Below are 18,167 nucleotides of genomic sequence, written 5' to 3'. Positions count from 1 at the left end.
GTTCAAAACCAGCCTGACCAAAGCAAGACTCCATCTCTACTAAACATAGAAAAACTAGCCAGGTGTTGTGGTAGGCATCTATAATCCCAGCTACTTCGGAGGCCGAGACAAAAGGATCTATTGCACCCAAGAGTTTGAGGTGGCTGTGAGCTATTACGCCAAGCACTCAACCCCAGGGCCACTGAGTGAGACTCTGTCTCAAAAAACAAACAAACAAAAAACTTATACAGCTTCTTATGTTATCAATAAATTAGCAACATAAAGATCTTTAATCCCTTCAGAGTTAACTATGAGGCTGTTAGGATTTTACCTATCTATGCCACAGAAATGGTTGCCCAGAACCTTTATTCCACAAAAAGCAGAGTCAAATAATTTCCCTCTATACCCACACTTAACTGATAACAACTGTTTGTACCAGGCAGTCAACCTTAGCTATACCTACAAGAACCCACGCAATAAGCTGCTGTATTTCAAGCTGATGTGCTCAGCAGTTCAAAATCTTCTGTGGTTGAACAGTTTGGAAAAAAGAATGGCTATTCTCTCAAACTTTCAATGGGTACAGGTCCTTGCAGGGCTGTGTGGGTATGTGGATTTATGTCTGCAAGTTCACATTCTAAGGGTATACTTAGGTACGCTGGCCATGTCTTGGAGAGGTTTAGGGGATAGGGATTTGCTTGATTGGGTAGAAACAATGTTATCCTATCGATTTCAAATTCCTAATTCCTCACCAAATAATCCCAAGGGAAGAATTTCAACTCACACTTCTTAGGGTCATAGGATATAGTAGGTAACACAAAGCACAAAGACAAAGAGGCAGGAAGAGTTTTCAAATGGTAAAAAAGCCTCATTCGTTCAAATTAATTGAATATAATTTATTATGCATCAAGACCCTCTATGATCTGATCCCTGACTCCTCTCTGACCTCTTTTTCCATTCTGCTCCCCTTCTTTAACTGCACGTCAGTCACACTAGCCACCTTGCTCTTTTTAGAACACACCAAGGTCTTTGCTCTAGTCCTCTACCAACAATGCCCTCCCCAGCCCTTACTTTATTCAGGTGTCTACCCACTCAAGTATCACCTCACCTCCTCAAATGTAGTTTTCCTTGACCAACTACCTAAAATAGCACACCTACACTCCCTTTCCTCTCATTTTCTATCTACTTACCCAGCTTTATTTTTTATAGCAATTATTATTTGATATTTATATGCATATGTATACACATACACATGCTATCAGGGCAGGGATTTTTTTTTAAAAAACTTTATTCAAATTAATATGAGGGTACAATATTTAGGTTACATAATTCATGGCAGGGATTCTGTCTCTTGTTCTTTGCTCTACCCCAGCAATAGCAGGTGCTCAAAGAATATTTGTTGCATAGTAGATGAATCATGGAATAAGTCATGTCCCAGCCTCAAATGAGTTAATCTAGCAGAAGAGATGGACACACCACAAGAAGAGAAAGCACTACCGCTTCAGGTATTTTTCTCACAGACTGTCCTCTGGGGAGTGACAAAACAAGTCACTTATATACATAAAGTGTTAGCTTGAAGTGTTAACTTTTATAGAACTATTATATGAATTAAAAATTAAAAAAAACAAACTACTGGTCATAAGAGACAGGCCTATTTTCACATTCAGATATTGTCATTTATTTGCTGGGCAATTATTTAACCTTTCTCAATCGGTTTTCCAGCCCATAAAAATGAGAACAATATTGGTACTTCACACAAGGTTGTTATAAATTTAAGATAATGCATGTGAAGCACTTTTCATACTATCTGGCACATAGCTATACTCAAATGTCAGCTATCAATATCATTAGTGGTGACTCCAATGATCCTCTCCAGCCCAGTGCCCAAACAATTGCTAAATCTTACCAATTCTATCACCAAGGAAACCTCTCCCATCCTTTTCATTTTCACAGTCCCTAACTGGTGCCTCTAATTCAGTCTTTCTCCTTTCTAACTCAATTTCACTTTCCTAAAGAATGAAATCCAAGCCCCTTAGCTTAACATTTAATGTCCTTCATGTTTGAGCCTCAACTTACCTTTCAACACTTTTTTCTCCACTACTTTCTAGAGTTCACTACTCTAGCCAAATTAAACTACTCTACTTTTCTATATAAACTCTATGCTTTCTCATTACCATGCCTTCCTGGAATGCTCTTCTCTTTACTTTCAAAGATTTATATCCTGGGCGGCGCCTGTGGCTCAAGCAGTAGGGCGCCGGTCCCATATGCCGGAGGTGGCAGGTTCAAACCCTGCCCCGGCCAAAAAAAAAAAAAAAAAAAAGATTTATATCCTTTTCCATGTTATTTCCAGACCTAGCTCAAATCTGTGCCAGTCATACTTACTACATGGCCTGATAAGACAAATATATGTTGAATGAGTATTTCACAAATTGATATTAAAATCAGATTTAGCCTCAACAAGAAAATTTTACACTTGAACCAGAATTTTCTGATCTAACCTGTACTAAAGCTCTTTCACAAAAGGTAATTAGAACACAAAGTACTATACTTTCTAACTTGTGGTCATATTAATTTTTTTCTTATGGACATAACAGGCTATATAGTCTTCCTTCCACTTCTAAATCACCCAGTCTCAATCGCTTCCCATCAGAGACTTTCCATCTCTCAAGTTCTACAACATACGTTTAAATTTAAAAGCAAAGTGACATAATTGTTCATTCAAAACCAACTACCTCTACCAATTAACAGAGTACAGCCAAGCTCACAAAAACACAATAATAAACAAGATGATGATCAACATTCTTTCTAAGTAAGGTTCCTGCTGACCTCCTGCTTATAAGACTGATGTGATTTTTAAGCACAAAAAACAACCTGTATTGGACTCCTTCAGCCACAGTCTCACTGTGAGAAGGGAGTTTTAAAGACAAACAATAACATTCCTTACTTGCTATGTGGTTGTGGCTAAGTCCCTGAGCTTCTCTGTGCATCAGATTTGTTCAAAAGAGTAGCTAAATGAGGAAGGAAAATACAAGACCCATTTGCTTGAAATCCAAAAATACACCCAAATTCTTTGCTACAAAAGACAAAATAATGTAAATTGAAATGTTTCGGTAAATTCTCTTCACTAAAACAGAAGTCAAATACCAGTCATTGTGTTTGATTTCCAAATTTATTACAGGAAGAACTGTGTATTAAGTCACCCAAACACATGCACTCTCCACTTCCCTTAATTGAAAGTTACTGATTTCCGAGGAGCCAGAAGCTGAGCAGAATGTAAACCTAAAGCCTAAATGGTAAACAATTGTGATCCAAACTGGCCAAAGAAGAAAGCGAGGTGGGTGGGAAAGAAGATGACGGGAAAAACTCGGCTGACCACAGCACCTAGTCAACGCACTCACTGCTCTAGAGGTGACACACACACCCTCCCACCCTCGGGCTGTCAAGTCTGCTGTTTTGGCCCCAACGTTGTGAGGGCAAAACTCTGGAGAAGAAACTCGAGCCTTAGCTGGGGATCGGGACCCTTGGGTCTCCCGGGCCTGACGCGAGGATGGCAACCCGCCATCCCCAGACTGGAGAGCCCGAGACGGCCTCAGGTGAGGCCTTGGCTGTGGCCCCAGCCGGGCTCTGCGTCCTGGCAGCCTCAGCCAAGCCTGTCCCCGGGACAGCTCCCGCCCCCCAGCTCGGTTTCCCAGCTCACTGGCTTGGCTGATCCGCTGAATGTTGCCAGTGCACGTCTGGATGATGCTGCTGAAGTCCCGGAGTTGGGGGCCCGAGGGCCCTGGGTTCCGGTACATGTCTAAAGGGCCGTAGGACATGACGAGGAGCAGAGACCGGTTTGCCCCACACGGCTTTCCTGACAGAATCTGCCGCCTAAGATCCGCCGGCTGACGAAGAAACCGGGAAGAGCAAGGACGAGAAAGGAGCCGAAGTTGCGTGCGCACCAGCCCCGCCCACACGTAGCGCGCACGCGTCCGCCCCGCCCCACAGTGCGCAGGCGCTTCTAGAACTGGTGCTGGGACCTCGGCTTAAAGCCTGGGCTCCCCGAGGCTTGGGGATGAGGGGCGGGGCCATGACGTCACATAGTTGGGGCTAAGATTGGATGAGCTTGAGTGGTGGTGATGTTTCTCACCAGCGCACAGTGACAAGGGGAAAGAATTTTCGATTTGCATAAAATTGTACCCCATGATCTCAGCCATTGTAACCTATTCTGTTCTATTCTGAGAAGCCGGGCCCAAATATGGGAGAATTCAACAACCTTGAAACTTAGACCTATAACCAAATTGTTACCCGAAATTCCTCACACTACTTCCATCCTCTTTGGTAGTATTTGCTGAGCGCTTTTACGGTTTCCAACCCACTTTCATTTCTACTTCCACCCTTCCTCTAATCTAAAAAATAAATAATATTTATTGAACACATACTATTTATGAATCTTCACTACTATTTACTTGTTTGTAAGCTCTTTAACAGCAAGAGACGATGTTCTATTGATATTTTTATCTCTAGAACAGATAACGGACTTTTTAAAATGTTGAACTAAAGTTAACTTGACAAAGCAAGATTATTATTTTCCCTTTTAAAGATAATAAAATTAAGACCAGAGAGGTTAATTCACTTTACTGAAGTTTGACTGCAAAACTCAAACACTAAGTTGATTCCATAATCATCTCAGTATTTCCCTAAAAATTCATTCTCCATCTAAATCTCTCCTAAATAGCCTGTTCATCCATATCCCCAACTGAGATTTCTTGGAGAAATAGACTTCCAAAATTTAAAAATCTTTCCCATAAGTACTTTGGAGTGTATGACCTCAACGTTCCTGTGGAAGACTTGGGAAGCTGAGGCGAGAATCGCTTAAGCCCATTAGGCTCAAGAGTTGGAGGTTGCTGTGAGCTGTAACGCTACAGCACTCTACTGAGGGCGACATAGTGAGACTCTGTCTCAAAATAAGGAGGGGGGGATGGCAGTTACTTCTGTATTGTCGACCCGACCCTACCTAGCCTGTTTACAGTGTTTGGGAAATGCAAACAGACAAAGCTACTTGCCTGTCTGGGAGGAGACCCCGAATGTGTGAATGAGTCCTTAGAGCAAGGCTGTGGGCCGGTGTGGTGGTTCACACTTGTAATCGTAGCACTCTGGCAGACCAAGCTAATGGATTGCTTAAACTCAGGAGTTTGAGGGCGGCGCCTGTGGCTCAAGGAGTAGAGCACCATATTACCGGAGGTAGCGGGTTCAAACTCGCCCTGGCCAGAAAAAAAAAAAAAACGGCAAAAAGAGCTCAGGAGTTTGAGACCAGCCTGAGCAAGAGCAAGACCCCGTCTCTACTAAAAATAGAAAAACTAGCAGGGCATTGTGGCAGGTGCCTGTAGTCCCAGCTACTTGGGAGGCTGAGGCGGGAAGATTGTTTGAGCCCAGAAGTTTGAAGTTGCTGTCAGCTATGACACAGTAGCACTCTACACAGGGTTACAGAGTTAGACTTTTTCTCAAAAAAAGAAATAATAATACATGAATAAAAAAGAAAAAAACATGAACAATAAAAAAATTATCATTTCTTAAATGGTTATTAAGTGCCAGTTAATGTGAACATATTTTGCATACATTATCAGTAATCTCCAAGATATAGACCTTCTGATAAAGACCACCTGTGACTAAAAAAGTTCAGTTCATTAATTTGCTGCTGCAAGGGAAACTGTACACCAAGGGAAGCATGTCACCAAACATGAGATGAGAGTTATTCCAGGATTTGGAGGAAAGATAAAGTGTAAAATTTAAAAGAAGCAGTGTTTGGATAGCCTCAAAGCACACCAGGCTCTGTGTAAAGGGATTATCATCAGGCCTAAACTAACAAGAGGACTCAGGATCTTGTTTCCTTGGAAACTACAACGAGAAGATAAATGTGGAATGTTGTATATGGAAACCCATTGTCTAAAGCTCTGCACCTGGGTTAGAAATTGGGGCTGGTCCTGTCAAAGTAATTAAGATCCTCTAAGTAAGAGTGATATGTTCCATTCTTAATTCAATTTTCTGATAATCTGTGGCTTTAGAGAACAGGTTTCTCAGCACTATGTTTTGTTAATTAACAAAAATCATCTTCATGGGTTTGTACCCATCACAGTGAGATTAGCTTCCTGGTACAAATAAGGAAACTCTAGACATTCTGGGTACTTACCAGATGCCATACAGCTATTACATGGAAAGGCTAGACTTCATTCATACCTTATGACCCAGTAATTCTACTCCTAACTATACACCCAAGAGCTATGCATACATGCATGTTCCAAAACCCACATATAGTTCATAGCAACACTTTTAGGACCAAGCAGTTATTTTTCTGTACCTAATTTTTATTGAATTAGTTATAGCTGATATACAATAGAATGCACAGATATTAAGTGTTCAGTTCACTGAATTTTGACGTTTGCATACGACCCAATCCAAGATTTTTTTTTTTTTAAATAAGAGTCTCACTTTGTTGCCCTCAGTAGAGTGCCAAGATGTCATAGCTCACAGCAACCTCAAACACTTGGGCTTAAGTGATTTTCTTGCTTCAGCCTCCCAATTAACTGCCACACACCCAGCTATTTTTAGAGACAAGATCTCGCTTTTGCTCAGGCTGGTCTCAAATCTGTGAGCTCAGAAAATCCACCTGCCTTGGCCTCCCAAGTGCTAGAATTAGGTGAGCCACTGCACCAGACCTAATCCAAGATATAGAATGTTTTGTAACCCCCCCAAATTTCCTTGACATATGCTTCTTTTGCTTTTTTTTTTTTTTTTAGAGACAGGGTCTCACTCTCTTACCCAGACTGGAGTGCAGTGGTATGATCACAGCTCCTTGCAACCTCAAACTCCCAGACTCAAGCAATCCTCCCACCTCAGCCTCCTGAGTAGCTGGGCATACAGGCACACATCATCACACTCAGCTTATTTGTTTTTTGTAGAGACTGGGTCACCCCATCTAACCCAGGCTGCCTGGTCTCAAACTCCTAGACTTAAGTGATCCTCCTGCCTCAGCCTCAGCCTTCCAAAAGTGCTGGAATTACAGACATGAACCACCATATCAGCCACTTATGCTCCTTTACAATTTCTTTCATTAACAAAAATCACTTTTGATTTTCACAACTAGGTTTTACCTATGCTTGTACAATACCTATAGCTCACAGCAACCTCAAAAACTTGGCTCAAGCGATTTGCTTACCTATGATATGTACTCTACGTATTTTTTTTTTTTTTGGAAAGAGTATCACTTTGTTGCCCTCTAAAAAGTGCCTCGGCATCACAACTCACAGCAACCTCACACTCTTGAGCTCAATCCATTCTCTTGCCTCAGCCTCCCAAGTAGCTGGGACTACAGGTGCCCACCACAATGCCCAGCTATTTTTAGAGCCGGGGCCTGCTCTGGCTCAGGCAATCCACCCACCTCGGCCTCCCAGAGTGCTAGTACTCTAAGTATTCTTTAGTGTTTGGCTTGTTTCTATCAACATCATGTTTTTGAGACTTATCGAAGATGTTGTATGTATCAGTACTTTGGTCTTTTTTATTGCTGCACAGTATTTCCTTATATGAATATACTTAAAATTTAATTATCTGGTCTCTTACTGATGGATGTTTTGTTTCCAGTTTGAGGCTGTTAGGAAGAAGCCCATAGCAGCTTTTACTTTGACTAGTTTCACTGAAAACAACCAGAGTGTCTATCAACAGTAGGATGAATAAACTATGGTATTAGAGAACATATGAATAAATTGTAGCCTACAGCTGTGTGAACATGGGTGACCCTCTTCCAAACATAACGTGTAAAGAAGCCAGACACAAAATGAGTACAATCTGCATCATTCCATTTTTATTAAGTTAGCAGCTGAAAAAATTAATCATGTTATTAAAAGTCAGAATAGTATGTAGTTTTGAGGAAGAAGGGCAAGAGGAAATGGATACATGAAGGGAGCTGCTAGGATTGCCTTTTTTTTTTTGAGACAAGAGTCTCACTATGTCACCCTCAGTAGAGTGCCATGGCGTTACAGCTCACAGCAACCTCCAACTCCTGGGCTTAAACGATTCTCTTGCCTCAGCCTCCCAAGTAGCTGGGACTACAGGCGCCCGTCACAAAACCCGGGTATTTTTTTTTTTTTTGAGACAGAGCTTCAAGCTGTCGCCTTGGGTAGAGTGCTATAGCATCACAGCTCACAGCAACCTCCATCTCCTGGCTCAAGCCATTCTCCTGCCTCTGCCTCCCAAGTAGTTGGGACTACAGGCGCCCACCACAACGCCTGGCTATTTTTTGGTTGCAGCCGTCATTGCTGTTTGGCGGCCTGGACTGGATTTGAACCCGCCAGCTCAGATGTATGTGGCTGGCGCCTTAGCCGCTTGAGCCACAGGGGCCAAGCCAAAACTCGGCTATTTTTTGTTGTTGTTGTTATTGTTTTAGCTGGCCCGGGCCAAGTTTGAACCCACCAGCCTGGGTGTAGGTGACCTGCACCCTACCCACTGAGCTATAGGTGCCGCCAGGAGTGCATTTCTTGATCTGGGTGATAGTTACAGAGATGTGTTTACGTTGTAAGCTTCATCAAGTAACACACTTGTGATGTGCCCTCTTCTGTCCATATGTTTATACTTCAGGAAATAAATTTCATTTTTACAAAATAAAATACCATTATCATCAGTATGTGAGCTTCCTAGGGAATGGTACGAAGTGGTGAATGAAGAAATTCCCTTAAGTTGCAAATCAGACTGTATTAATACAAGCACACATGGCACATTGCTGGTGGGAATGCAAAACAGTAGTCAGTTTGGAAAACAGTTCCACAGACTTTTACAGTTACAAACTTACCATATAACCCACCAATCCAGCAAGCCCAGTTCTAGATATTTACCCAAGAGGAATGAAAATATGTGCCTATCAAATGTTTAAGGCAGCTTTGTTCATAATAACTGAAAACTGTGCCAGGCATAACAGCTCACTCCTGCAATCCAGCACCCTGAAGGGACAAGACAGGAGGATCACTTGAGGCCAAGAGTTTGGTATCAGCCTGAGCAACATCAACATAGTGAGACCCTACTCCTAAAAATTAAAAAAAAAAAAAAAAAAAAAAAAGGCACTCTTGAAATCAGTGCAGTCAGATGGCATGCATGAGGTCAAGTGGGTAATACAGAGTTGAAAAAGAGGTTATAAAAGTTGTGGGTTGCATCAATGCCCTGATGACCTATAACTGATCTTGGGATAAAGTACTTTGGAAGGAAAAAAACAAATGAACATACGTGGTCATTCTAATTTGTCCCTCTATTGTCTTCCTCTGAGGACAAAGAAAATGTTGATAGCTCACAAAAGGGAGGGCATACCATGTGCCCAACACTGTTTTAAAGATGTCTGCATGTATCATTTAATCCTCACAGCAACCCTGGGGTGAAGTAGAGACAGGATTCAAATCCATGCAGTCTGACTTCATAGCACAATACTGTCTCACTTTTAAGAGAGAAAGAGAATGAGCTTACCCTGAACTCCTAATTAGCACAGTTAGGCTTTTAATTTTTTAAGTCTACATACAAGACAAAAAGTTTTCTAGACTGAATGGGATAGTGGGATATGTCTATTGGTGAATCAGCAAGAAATAAATAAAAACATAGCCTAACAGTTATACTTGAGTCAATATGAATTTTTATTAACACACATTTGTCAAAGTCTGTACAAACTAAAACATTCCTGTGTTTTAAAATGTCCATTATTACAAACATACAAAGAAACAAAAGGTGTTACCAAAAATTAGCTACTCAATTTCATGGTAAAACAGTGTCATGATTTTTAAAAATCAAAATTTCAAGACTGAGGTTTCTTCCTTCCCTTTTTGGAACTTATGGAAAGTTAGAAAATGTGTGGATTTGCTTTGTATTAAATGCCAAGACCTTAAAAAAAGATTTAGTATAAAACTAAATGTGTTTTTGTATTGTCATACTTCATGTAACAGAATTTCAGTCTTTAAAATTAAAAAAAAAAAGACTATCATTTTTCACAGTCTCTTCCCCAGTCAATGCAAATGCATCTGAAAAATATTATCTGACAGTTTATCTTTACTTAAAAGTTTCTCATTCAAAAAGTTATAAAACTATTTAGCACAGCCATTTCCCTTGCTTAGAAGGGACAATTACATCCCCTACTAGGGTGAAATATAAGCAACGTGGTCCATTGTATCTCTTATCAGAAGGAAGCTGCTCATTTCCACATCTCTGTCCAATTATGTGCATGGCTCCGTTTATGAGAATGCTACCACGAACTATAGAGAGTTGCTTCTAGAGGATGCGTATCAAGTTAAATTTACTGCTATAATTTTGGTATACTGAGGTACAAATGTCATCTGCCCTCATGATTTTTCTAACTCTACTATCCCCTGCATTAATGATTCCGGGGTAGTGAGTTTTGCTGTTTCACGGAATACACCACACATCCCTACCTCCTTTCACAAATACCCGAGGACCTGCGAGTATGGGTAGAAATGCAAATCTAGCCCATGCTGGAAAAGTACATCCATGTGCCTAGACGGAAAGACAGAGCACACATAACTCCAGCTGAGGCCACGGACTTCTAGGAAGTACCTGTTTCCACCTCTTCATTCAAACCCAGACAGTGTAAAGGCTGGGGTGGGTGAGAAGGAGTGGGGAGAAGGTACAGTGCTATCACTTCTCCTAACTGTACTCAGTCCTTACTTGAGCAGTATGTGCTGACACCAGAAATGCTCTACAGTTCAAATATTGTCCCATTTTTTAATCTGCTCACATAAAAAAAAGTTCTCTGATGGTAGCCCAGTATGACAACTGATATAAGCAAATAAATGATATTTTTTAAAAAAGAAGTGGCAGTGTGAGAATTTAAAATCGATCACATAAAACAATCAGGAAATGCGTGGGGGGCGGGGGGGGTAAGTGTCCAGTACAACCTGGACAACCTTTCTTTCTGCCCTTACTTAAAAAGACAGACTGTTCAAATCTTTGCTACCTCCCTTAAGTATCTCCTTAAATGTTCTTCCGAGAAATCCTCCAAAAGGCACTTAACTCCATACTTATGCATTGAATTGTTTCACCTTAGCAATCAGTTTTTAAGACTCCAAGGTAACAAGAAAGAAAAGATCTGATTCTTTTACTAAAAGCTAGAGAATAGGACTTTTTTTTTGAAGAGGCATTACTTTTACAAGAAGGACTAGCTAGGCTACCATTATTCCTTTATCAAGAAAAAGTTTCTTTTTTTAAAAAATAAATAAAACTCTGACTATACATAGTACAAAGTTCATACATAATGTATCTGGAAAAAAACCCAAGAGGATACCCTGAAGCAAAAGGTTTATTGGAGAGAGAAAGCCTCTTCCATTGTACCAAGTTTAAGGTGGCAGTTTTCAAAGTTCAGAAGGTGGCAGTGATATATAAGTAATGCCAAACAATTTGCTCATGGGTATGGCAGGATGCAATGATGGAGTAAAAAAAAAAATAAAATCATTCTGCACATTACACTGAGCAGTGACCACCACAAAAAAAAAAAAAAAAAAAAAGAAAGAAAGAGTAGTACCAAAATAGAGAAAGCGTGAGTGAGAGAAGAGGTCCTAGAAGTGAAAGAGAGCTTGAAACCCGAAACACTCAAGCATGCAGTCATAACACAGCACAAACCAGGTGTTTCCATCCAGTCCACTGCAATTGCACAAAGAAAGATAACTGAAATAAAATAGATTATTTCTTAAGAAAGCTTGCACTTCCCAGAGAACAGCCATGTCGCCAACCCCAACCCAGAACAACTCCATATGCTGTTGCTAGGGAGCCTCCTCAGGGTCTGTCACGGAGAGGTGATAGCTCCTGACTTCTCAGACTTCTTGCTCTTGGACAAAGCAGCTGCCTGCTTCAGGAGCTCTCGGTTTTTGGCCTAAAAAATCAGTGCAAGAAGGATGTTTTAAATGGGATAGGATATGGTTTTTTATGCAAAGTAAGTGCATAAGCTAAGGCAGACAATGTAGAGTCAGAAAAAGATTAACAACTCTAGAAGTAGAAAACAACAGAAACCTCTAGGGCTTGACACTTGGTTCAAGAAAAAAATGTATTTGTTAGAAGTTAATCAGTATACCTCAATCTCTTGGGACCACTATTACAAAAGGATGCTTTATACAATACAAACAAACCACAGAGTGCCTTAATGAGCTGGATAGAGAGAATTTATAAGTCAGACATCTGGAATCATATCTGGTTTATTCAAAACCAAAAAACACATTAATTCTACTGTTTTTCAGGAGAGAAGATCAGAACATATCCAAGAGTAAAACAATATAAAATATCTAAAAGAAAGATTAATGTGAAGACATGACTGCAAGAGGGACTTTACCTAACAATTGCAATCAGTGTAACCTGGCTTGTTGTACCCTCAATGAATCCCCAACAATAAAAAAAAAAAAAAGAAAAGAAAAAAAAAATAAATAAATAAAAATAAAAAAAAGAATTATACAAAAAAAAGGAAGATTAATGTGATTTAAGAAAAAAGAAATCTAAGAAATGGTTACTTAAAATACAATGAGCTGGGCGGCACCTGTGGCTCAGTGAGTAGGGCGCTGGCCCCATATACCGAGGGTGGCAGGTTCAAACCCGGGCCAGGCCAAACTGCAACAAAAAAATGGCCGGGCATTGTGGTGGGCGCCTGTAGTCCCAGCTACTCAGGAGGCTGAGGCAAGAGAATTGCCTAAGCCCAAGAGTTGGAGGTTGCTGTGAGCTGTGACGCCACAGCACTCTACAGAGGGCAACAAAGTGAGACTCTGTCTCTAAAAAAATAATAATAATAAAATAAATAAAAATACAATCAGCTACATATACTAGACATAAGCAGAGTCACCTGCAATTGTTCTGTGACTTCTTTGTGGGTTTTCTCCATCTGGTTCATTTTGGCTCTCATCTGAGATTCCTGGTACTGAAAATCAGCCTTTAACTCTGTAATCTGAAGGGGGAAAAGGCAGAGTGACCAGAAAAAATTTCTGTGCAATAAAAAATATTTTGCTATCAGAGAGCTAAATGGTTCCCCAAATTAATGAAATCCAGGGCCTTCCTGCAAATCCATACCTAAATCAAAGCCAGGGAGTTCCACATCCTATTTTTGCTGAAAGCTGTCCTAAAAACTATACAAAAATCCTAAACTGTTATTTTTTTTTAAGATGGTGTCTCACTGTGTTGCCCTGGCTGGTCTCGAATTCCTGGGTTCAAAGGATCCTCCTGCTTCAGACCTTCCACCTTATTATAACTGTGTAGCACTGTGCCCAGCAGAATTAACATTCTGATACTTAACTATTGGCAAGTTTTTAATATTTTGCATGTTTAATATATGCCAACCACCCTTCACACACTCACCTCCAAATAAAATAATGATGCAAAATGACTGAAGGTTTGAGAGAAGCCTCAAATAATAGCTTCCACCAATTATTGGTCTTTTACCATGTTCCAGAAATACCATTCAATTAAATTATTTCTTTCAATCTTTCTGATAACCCAGTGAGGGTAGCAGTCCCATTTTATAAATGGGAAAACTGAGGTTTAGAAAGGGTTAAGTAATACAGACAAGATCATACATTACATTAGCAAGTGACAAGCTAGATTTCTTTTCCTTTTTTTTTTTAAAATGAAGATAGAGTTTTACTCTGCTGCCCCAGGGTGGAGTGCCAGGGCATCATCATAGCTAATAGCAACCTCAAACTCTTGGGCTCAAGTGATCCTCTTGCCTCAGCCTCCCAAGTAGCTGGGACTACAGGTGCCCACCACAATGCCCAGCTAGGTTTTCTATTTTTAATAGAGACTGGGTCTCACTCTTGCTTAGGCTGATCCTGAATGCCTAAGCTCACAAAATCCAGTCAACTCAAGTCTCCCAGAGTGCTAGGATTACAGAAATGAGCCACGATGCCCAGCCTCAGAACTAGATTTCAAATCCTAGGTCTGCCTTCTCTTGAGTATGCTATACAAAGAAAACAGGGAACAGGAATCCAAGGTGATGCGTGGGCTTGGTGTGGGTGCTCAGTGGTTAGGGTGCCAGCCACATACACCGGGGCTTGGCAGGTTCAAACCCCACCCAGGGCTGGCTAAACAACGACAACTGCAACAAAAAAATAGCCGGGCATTGTGGTGGGCACTTGTAGTCCCAGCTACTTGGGAGGCTAAGGCAAGAGAATCGCCTAAGCCCAAGACTTTGAGGTTGCTGTGATGCCACGGCACTCTACTGAGGATGACTGAGACTCTGCCTCAGAAAAAAAAAAGAAAAGAAAGGTGATGTGTGTAGCAACAGGCACATAAGGTAAGCAGAAGAGCATCCAAGCAAAGGGAATAGTATGGGCACAGGCAAAGAAGTGAGAGATAACCAAGGGATTATCTGAATGGTCAATGAGCCTGGAGAGTGCAGAAGATTAGGCTAGAGTAGGTAGGCACGATGTCCAAGAGCCTTATTCCAACCCAAGGAGTGTGACCTTGATCCTGAAAGCTACAGGAAACAATCTATTTGTTTCTGCTCCTTTAAAAATCCAACTCTGCAAAGCAGTAGAAATAAGTATTCATTTTGTCTCATTTTACAATAAATTCTTTTGTGTGCTATCTGATCTAGACCTTGAAGAGAATACACTTGGGTCCACTTTCATCTGAGAGTAATGTAGTAAACAGGAAAGAATATAGGTCTATTCCCATATATCTCCATCTTACTAGTAGGAAAAAGTATTAACATAGTAGAAAGAACAGTAGAATCAGAAAGACAAGGGTTCATTCTCTTGTTCTGCCATTTACCAACTATGTGATTTGGACACATTATTTAACCTCTCTGGTTAAATAGAGTGAAATGGTTAAATAAACCTCTCTGCTTCCACCTTTGGAAAAGGAGGCAGAAATTAGAAGAAAGAAAACATGTAAAAGATTTAACATTATAAATGTCTTAGCTGCCCATTCAGAATGAATCATGGCATTCTGAACTTGGCACAAGGGGACAGTCTTAGGGGGGAAAAGAGGTAGAGGAGAGAAGTGGAACTCTAAGAGGAAAAATACTGGAGGCATTCTTCATCTATGAAATTATTATGATAATAAGTCCTACCTCAAAGGCTTATTATAACAATAGATTAGTTAATACATTTAAAGCACTCAGAATAGAGCCAGGCACAAATTAAGCACCCAGTATAAGTTAGCTATTTTTATAATTATATTAAAAAATGAGATATTATCTCGAATCTAAAAATAAGATAAATAATGGACATGAGTCAGAACAAGGATGTGAAAAGTTCCTTTTAAAGTAGGAGGATGGCTGAGCGCGGTGGCTCACACTTTTAATCCTACCACTCTGGAAGGCTGAGGTGGGTGGATTGCCTGAGCACAGGAGTTCGAGACCGGCCCGAGCCAGAGCGAGACATCATCTCTAAAAATAGTAGTGTATGGTGGCAGGCGCCTGTAGTCCCAGCAACTTGTGAGGCTGAGGCAAGAGAATCTGCTGAGCCCAAGAGTTTTGAGGCTTGCTGTGAGCTATGATGCCACAGCACTCTATGCAGAGTGACAAAGTTGAGACTCTGTCTCAAAAAAAAAAAAAAAAACTTAGGGAGGATGGTGGCTGGGCGAGGTGGCTCATGCCTGTAATCCTAGCACTCTGGGAGGCCGAGGTGGGCGGACTGCCCTGAGCTCACAGGTTTGAGAGCAGCCTGAGCAAGAAAGAGACCCCATCTCTAAAAATAGCCAGGTACCTGGAATCCCAGCTACTTGGGAGAATGAGGCAAGAGAATTGCTTGAGCTCAAGAGTTTGAGGTTACTGTGAGCTATGATGCTACAGCACTCTACCAAGGATGACAAAGTGAGACTCTGTCTCAAAAAATAAAAATAAAATATTAAGATCCTGTATTTAAAAAAAGAGGGAAGATGGTTTTATTCTGTGGATATTAAGATATTAGAAATATTATGATCAAAAATATTCTATATGAAGACAGAGTATTAACACTGAAGATATTAAGATATTAGTGTTTGAAGAATGGGTCACGGCTCGGCACCCATGGCTCAGTGGTTAGGGCACCGGCCACATACACCAAGGCAGGCAGGTTCAAACCCAGCCCAGGCCAGCTAAACAACAATGACAACTGCAACAAAAAAACATCCAGGTGTTGTGGCAGGTGCCTGTAGTCCCAACTACTTGGGAGTCTGAGGCAAGAGAATCGCTTAAGCCCAAGAGTTTGAGGTTGCTGTGAGCTGTGATGCCACAGCACTCTACTGAGGGTGACATAGTGAGACAATATCTCAAAAAAAAAAAAAAATGGGTCACTTAGTAAGAGAGTTATCAGCAATGGAAACACAGTGAAATAAGAGTCATGGAAAAGGGCCTACCTGAATGCTGTGTAAGGAGGAGGGAGATCTGGCCCATATACTTTGAGCATTACTGTCCCACAGACACGGTCATCCCCATGGTAGAGATGGAGACATCAAGTTCTTTTAGTCTGAGTCATTAAACATTCCAATTACATAACTACCTCCTCTTGGCCTAACTATGCTCATTCAGCACCTTCTGATTACAACCTCCCAAGATAGCTCATGCTAAGAACAGTATGCTATTACATGCCCACTATCAATTAAGATGTGGACACTGTGGTTTTATACATCATCTCTGTAAGCTTGGTTAACAAATGTCCTCTCTGAGAAGTAAAAGCTCCCTTTAAGTGCTGAGAAAAATCAGCTTTCTGAATCCACTTGACTGGAGTAGACTGACCAAAGTAATGCCAGCCCAGGAGGCGTCTTGGCAGACAGCTAGCCTTTCTCCAGAATATCCCAGCCTTGCTAGGCGATCTTTCAAAGTGTCGATGGTAAACAAGTATCCATCAATGTGGATGTCGATAATCCAACTGATTAACAAGTATCAGTTAAATGGAGTTAACATAATGTCTCATCACACATATTTAACCCCTCCAACATTTTGGTATGATAGGCATCAACCTATCATACCTTCAAAGATCTATCTAAAACCTTACCTTTTTCTCTTTCTCTAAAATCATTTGATCCTTTTGATGCAACATCTTCTTCAGGGTTGCCACTTCTTCCTTCAGTTGGGCAATGATGACAAAGTGGTCAGTACCTGGTGAGTCCAGAGCCAGGTCTGGGGAAAAGCTAAATAAAAAAATGCAAAGTGGGGAAGGAAATCATAACTTGGATGGATAAACTTTACCTGATGCACCCTAGGCCACTTGACTGTGAGCAGAAGCAACTATTTGAATTCCCAGCATTAAGCACTTTGCTCTATACAGGCCAACCTTGACAGCATTTGCTGAACTGCACAGGTAATGTGGTCATCAGATAACTCTACTAAACAAAACCACAATCTGCCAATATTCCCTCACAATCTTCTCTCATATTCAGGGCTAAAATAAATGCCACATCCCAATAGCCAAGGATATTATTTCAGGCTCACTAAAGATCTCCAATGATTTACTGGTGAATTTTGTGACTGGATAATTAAATTCCAGATAAATTATAAACTGAGAGCTCATGCATTTTTCTTTAATGTTCCCTATAGAGCTTGTCTTTCTGCTCTTTGTCTTCTGCCCCAAACCCCTGTGATACAGTAGAGCTGCCAAGTAGCAGCTGTATTCATTTTTGTTTGTTTGAGACACAGTCTCACTTTGTCACCCTTGGTGGAGTACTGTGGCATCATAGCTCACAGCAACCTCAAACTCTTGGGCTCAAGGAATTCTCTTGCCTCAGCCTCCCAAATAGCTGGGACTACAGGTGCCTGCCACAACACCCAGCTATTTTTAGAGACGAGGTCTCACTCTGGCTCAGGCTGGTCTCGAACCTGCGAATTCAAGCAATTCACCCTCCTCAGCCTCCCACAGTACTAGGATTGTAGGCATGAGCCACCGTGTCTGGCCAAGCTGATGCATTCTTACCCAGGAGCAGTCAGTCCTTCATTAACAGAGATAAAATTAATAGGAAGGAAGCTGGCCAGGTGCAGTGGCTCATGCCTGTAATCCTAGCACTCTAGGAGGCCGAGGCAGGTGGAATGCTTGAGCTCAGGAGTTTGAGACCAGCCTGAGCAAGAGTAAGATCCCCATCTCTATTAAAAATAGAAAAACTGGGGGCGGCGCCTGTGGCTCAGTGAGTAGGGTGCCGGCCCCATATGCCGAGGGTGGCGGGTTCAAACCCAGCCCCGGCCAAATTGCAACAAAAAAAAAAAAAAAAAATAGAAAAAC

The 18,167-nt window shown here is 41.2% G+C and overlaps 2 protein-coding genes across 4 annotated transcripts in view; both read right to left on the bottom strand.

Annotated features, from left to right (window-relative positions):
• The window catches only part of STX12 (syntaxin 12), a 45,521-nt gene extending 41,607 nt beyond the window's left edge, over positions 1 to 3,914 (bottom strand). The window contains exon 1 of the mRNA XM_053575817.1: positions 3,674 to 3,914. Coding sequence (XP_053431792.1) covers positions 3,674 to 3,791 — 118 coding nt within the window. The 5' untranslated portion in view covers positions 3,792 to 3,914. The remainder of the gene's footprint in view (positions 1 to 3,673) is intronic.
• A 5,690-nt stretch (positions 3,915 to 9,604) lies between these two features.
• The window catches only part of FAM76A (family with sequence similarity 76 member A), a 32,849-nt gene continuing 24,286 nt past the window's right edge, over positions 9,605 to 18,167 (bottom strand). For all 3 annotated transcript variants that reach the window (XM_053575812.1, XM_053575814.1, XM_053575813.1), the window contains 3 exons: positions 16,950 to 17,085; positions 12,821 to 12,922; positions 9,605 to 11,866 (listed from right to left, as the gene is read on the bottom strand). In XM_053575812.1, coding sequence (XP_053431787.1) covers positions 11,780 to 11,866; positions 12,821 to 12,922; positions 16,950 to 17,085 — 325 coding nt within the window. In that variant the 3' untranslated portion in view covers positions 9,605 to 11,779. The remainder of the gene's footprint in view (positions 11,867 to 12,820; positions 12,923 to 16,949; positions 17,086 to 18,167) is intronic.

The sequence above is a fragment of the Nycticebus coucang genome, chromosome 22 (assembly GCF_027406575.1).
Source record: "Nycticebus coucang isolate mNycCou1 chromosome 22, mNycCou1.pri, whole genome shotgun sequence".
NCBI lineage: Eukaryota > Metazoa > Chordata > Mammalia > Primates > Lorisidae > Nycticebus > Nycticebus coucang.
This window is presented reverse-complemented; position numbering and strand designations above follow the sequence as displayed.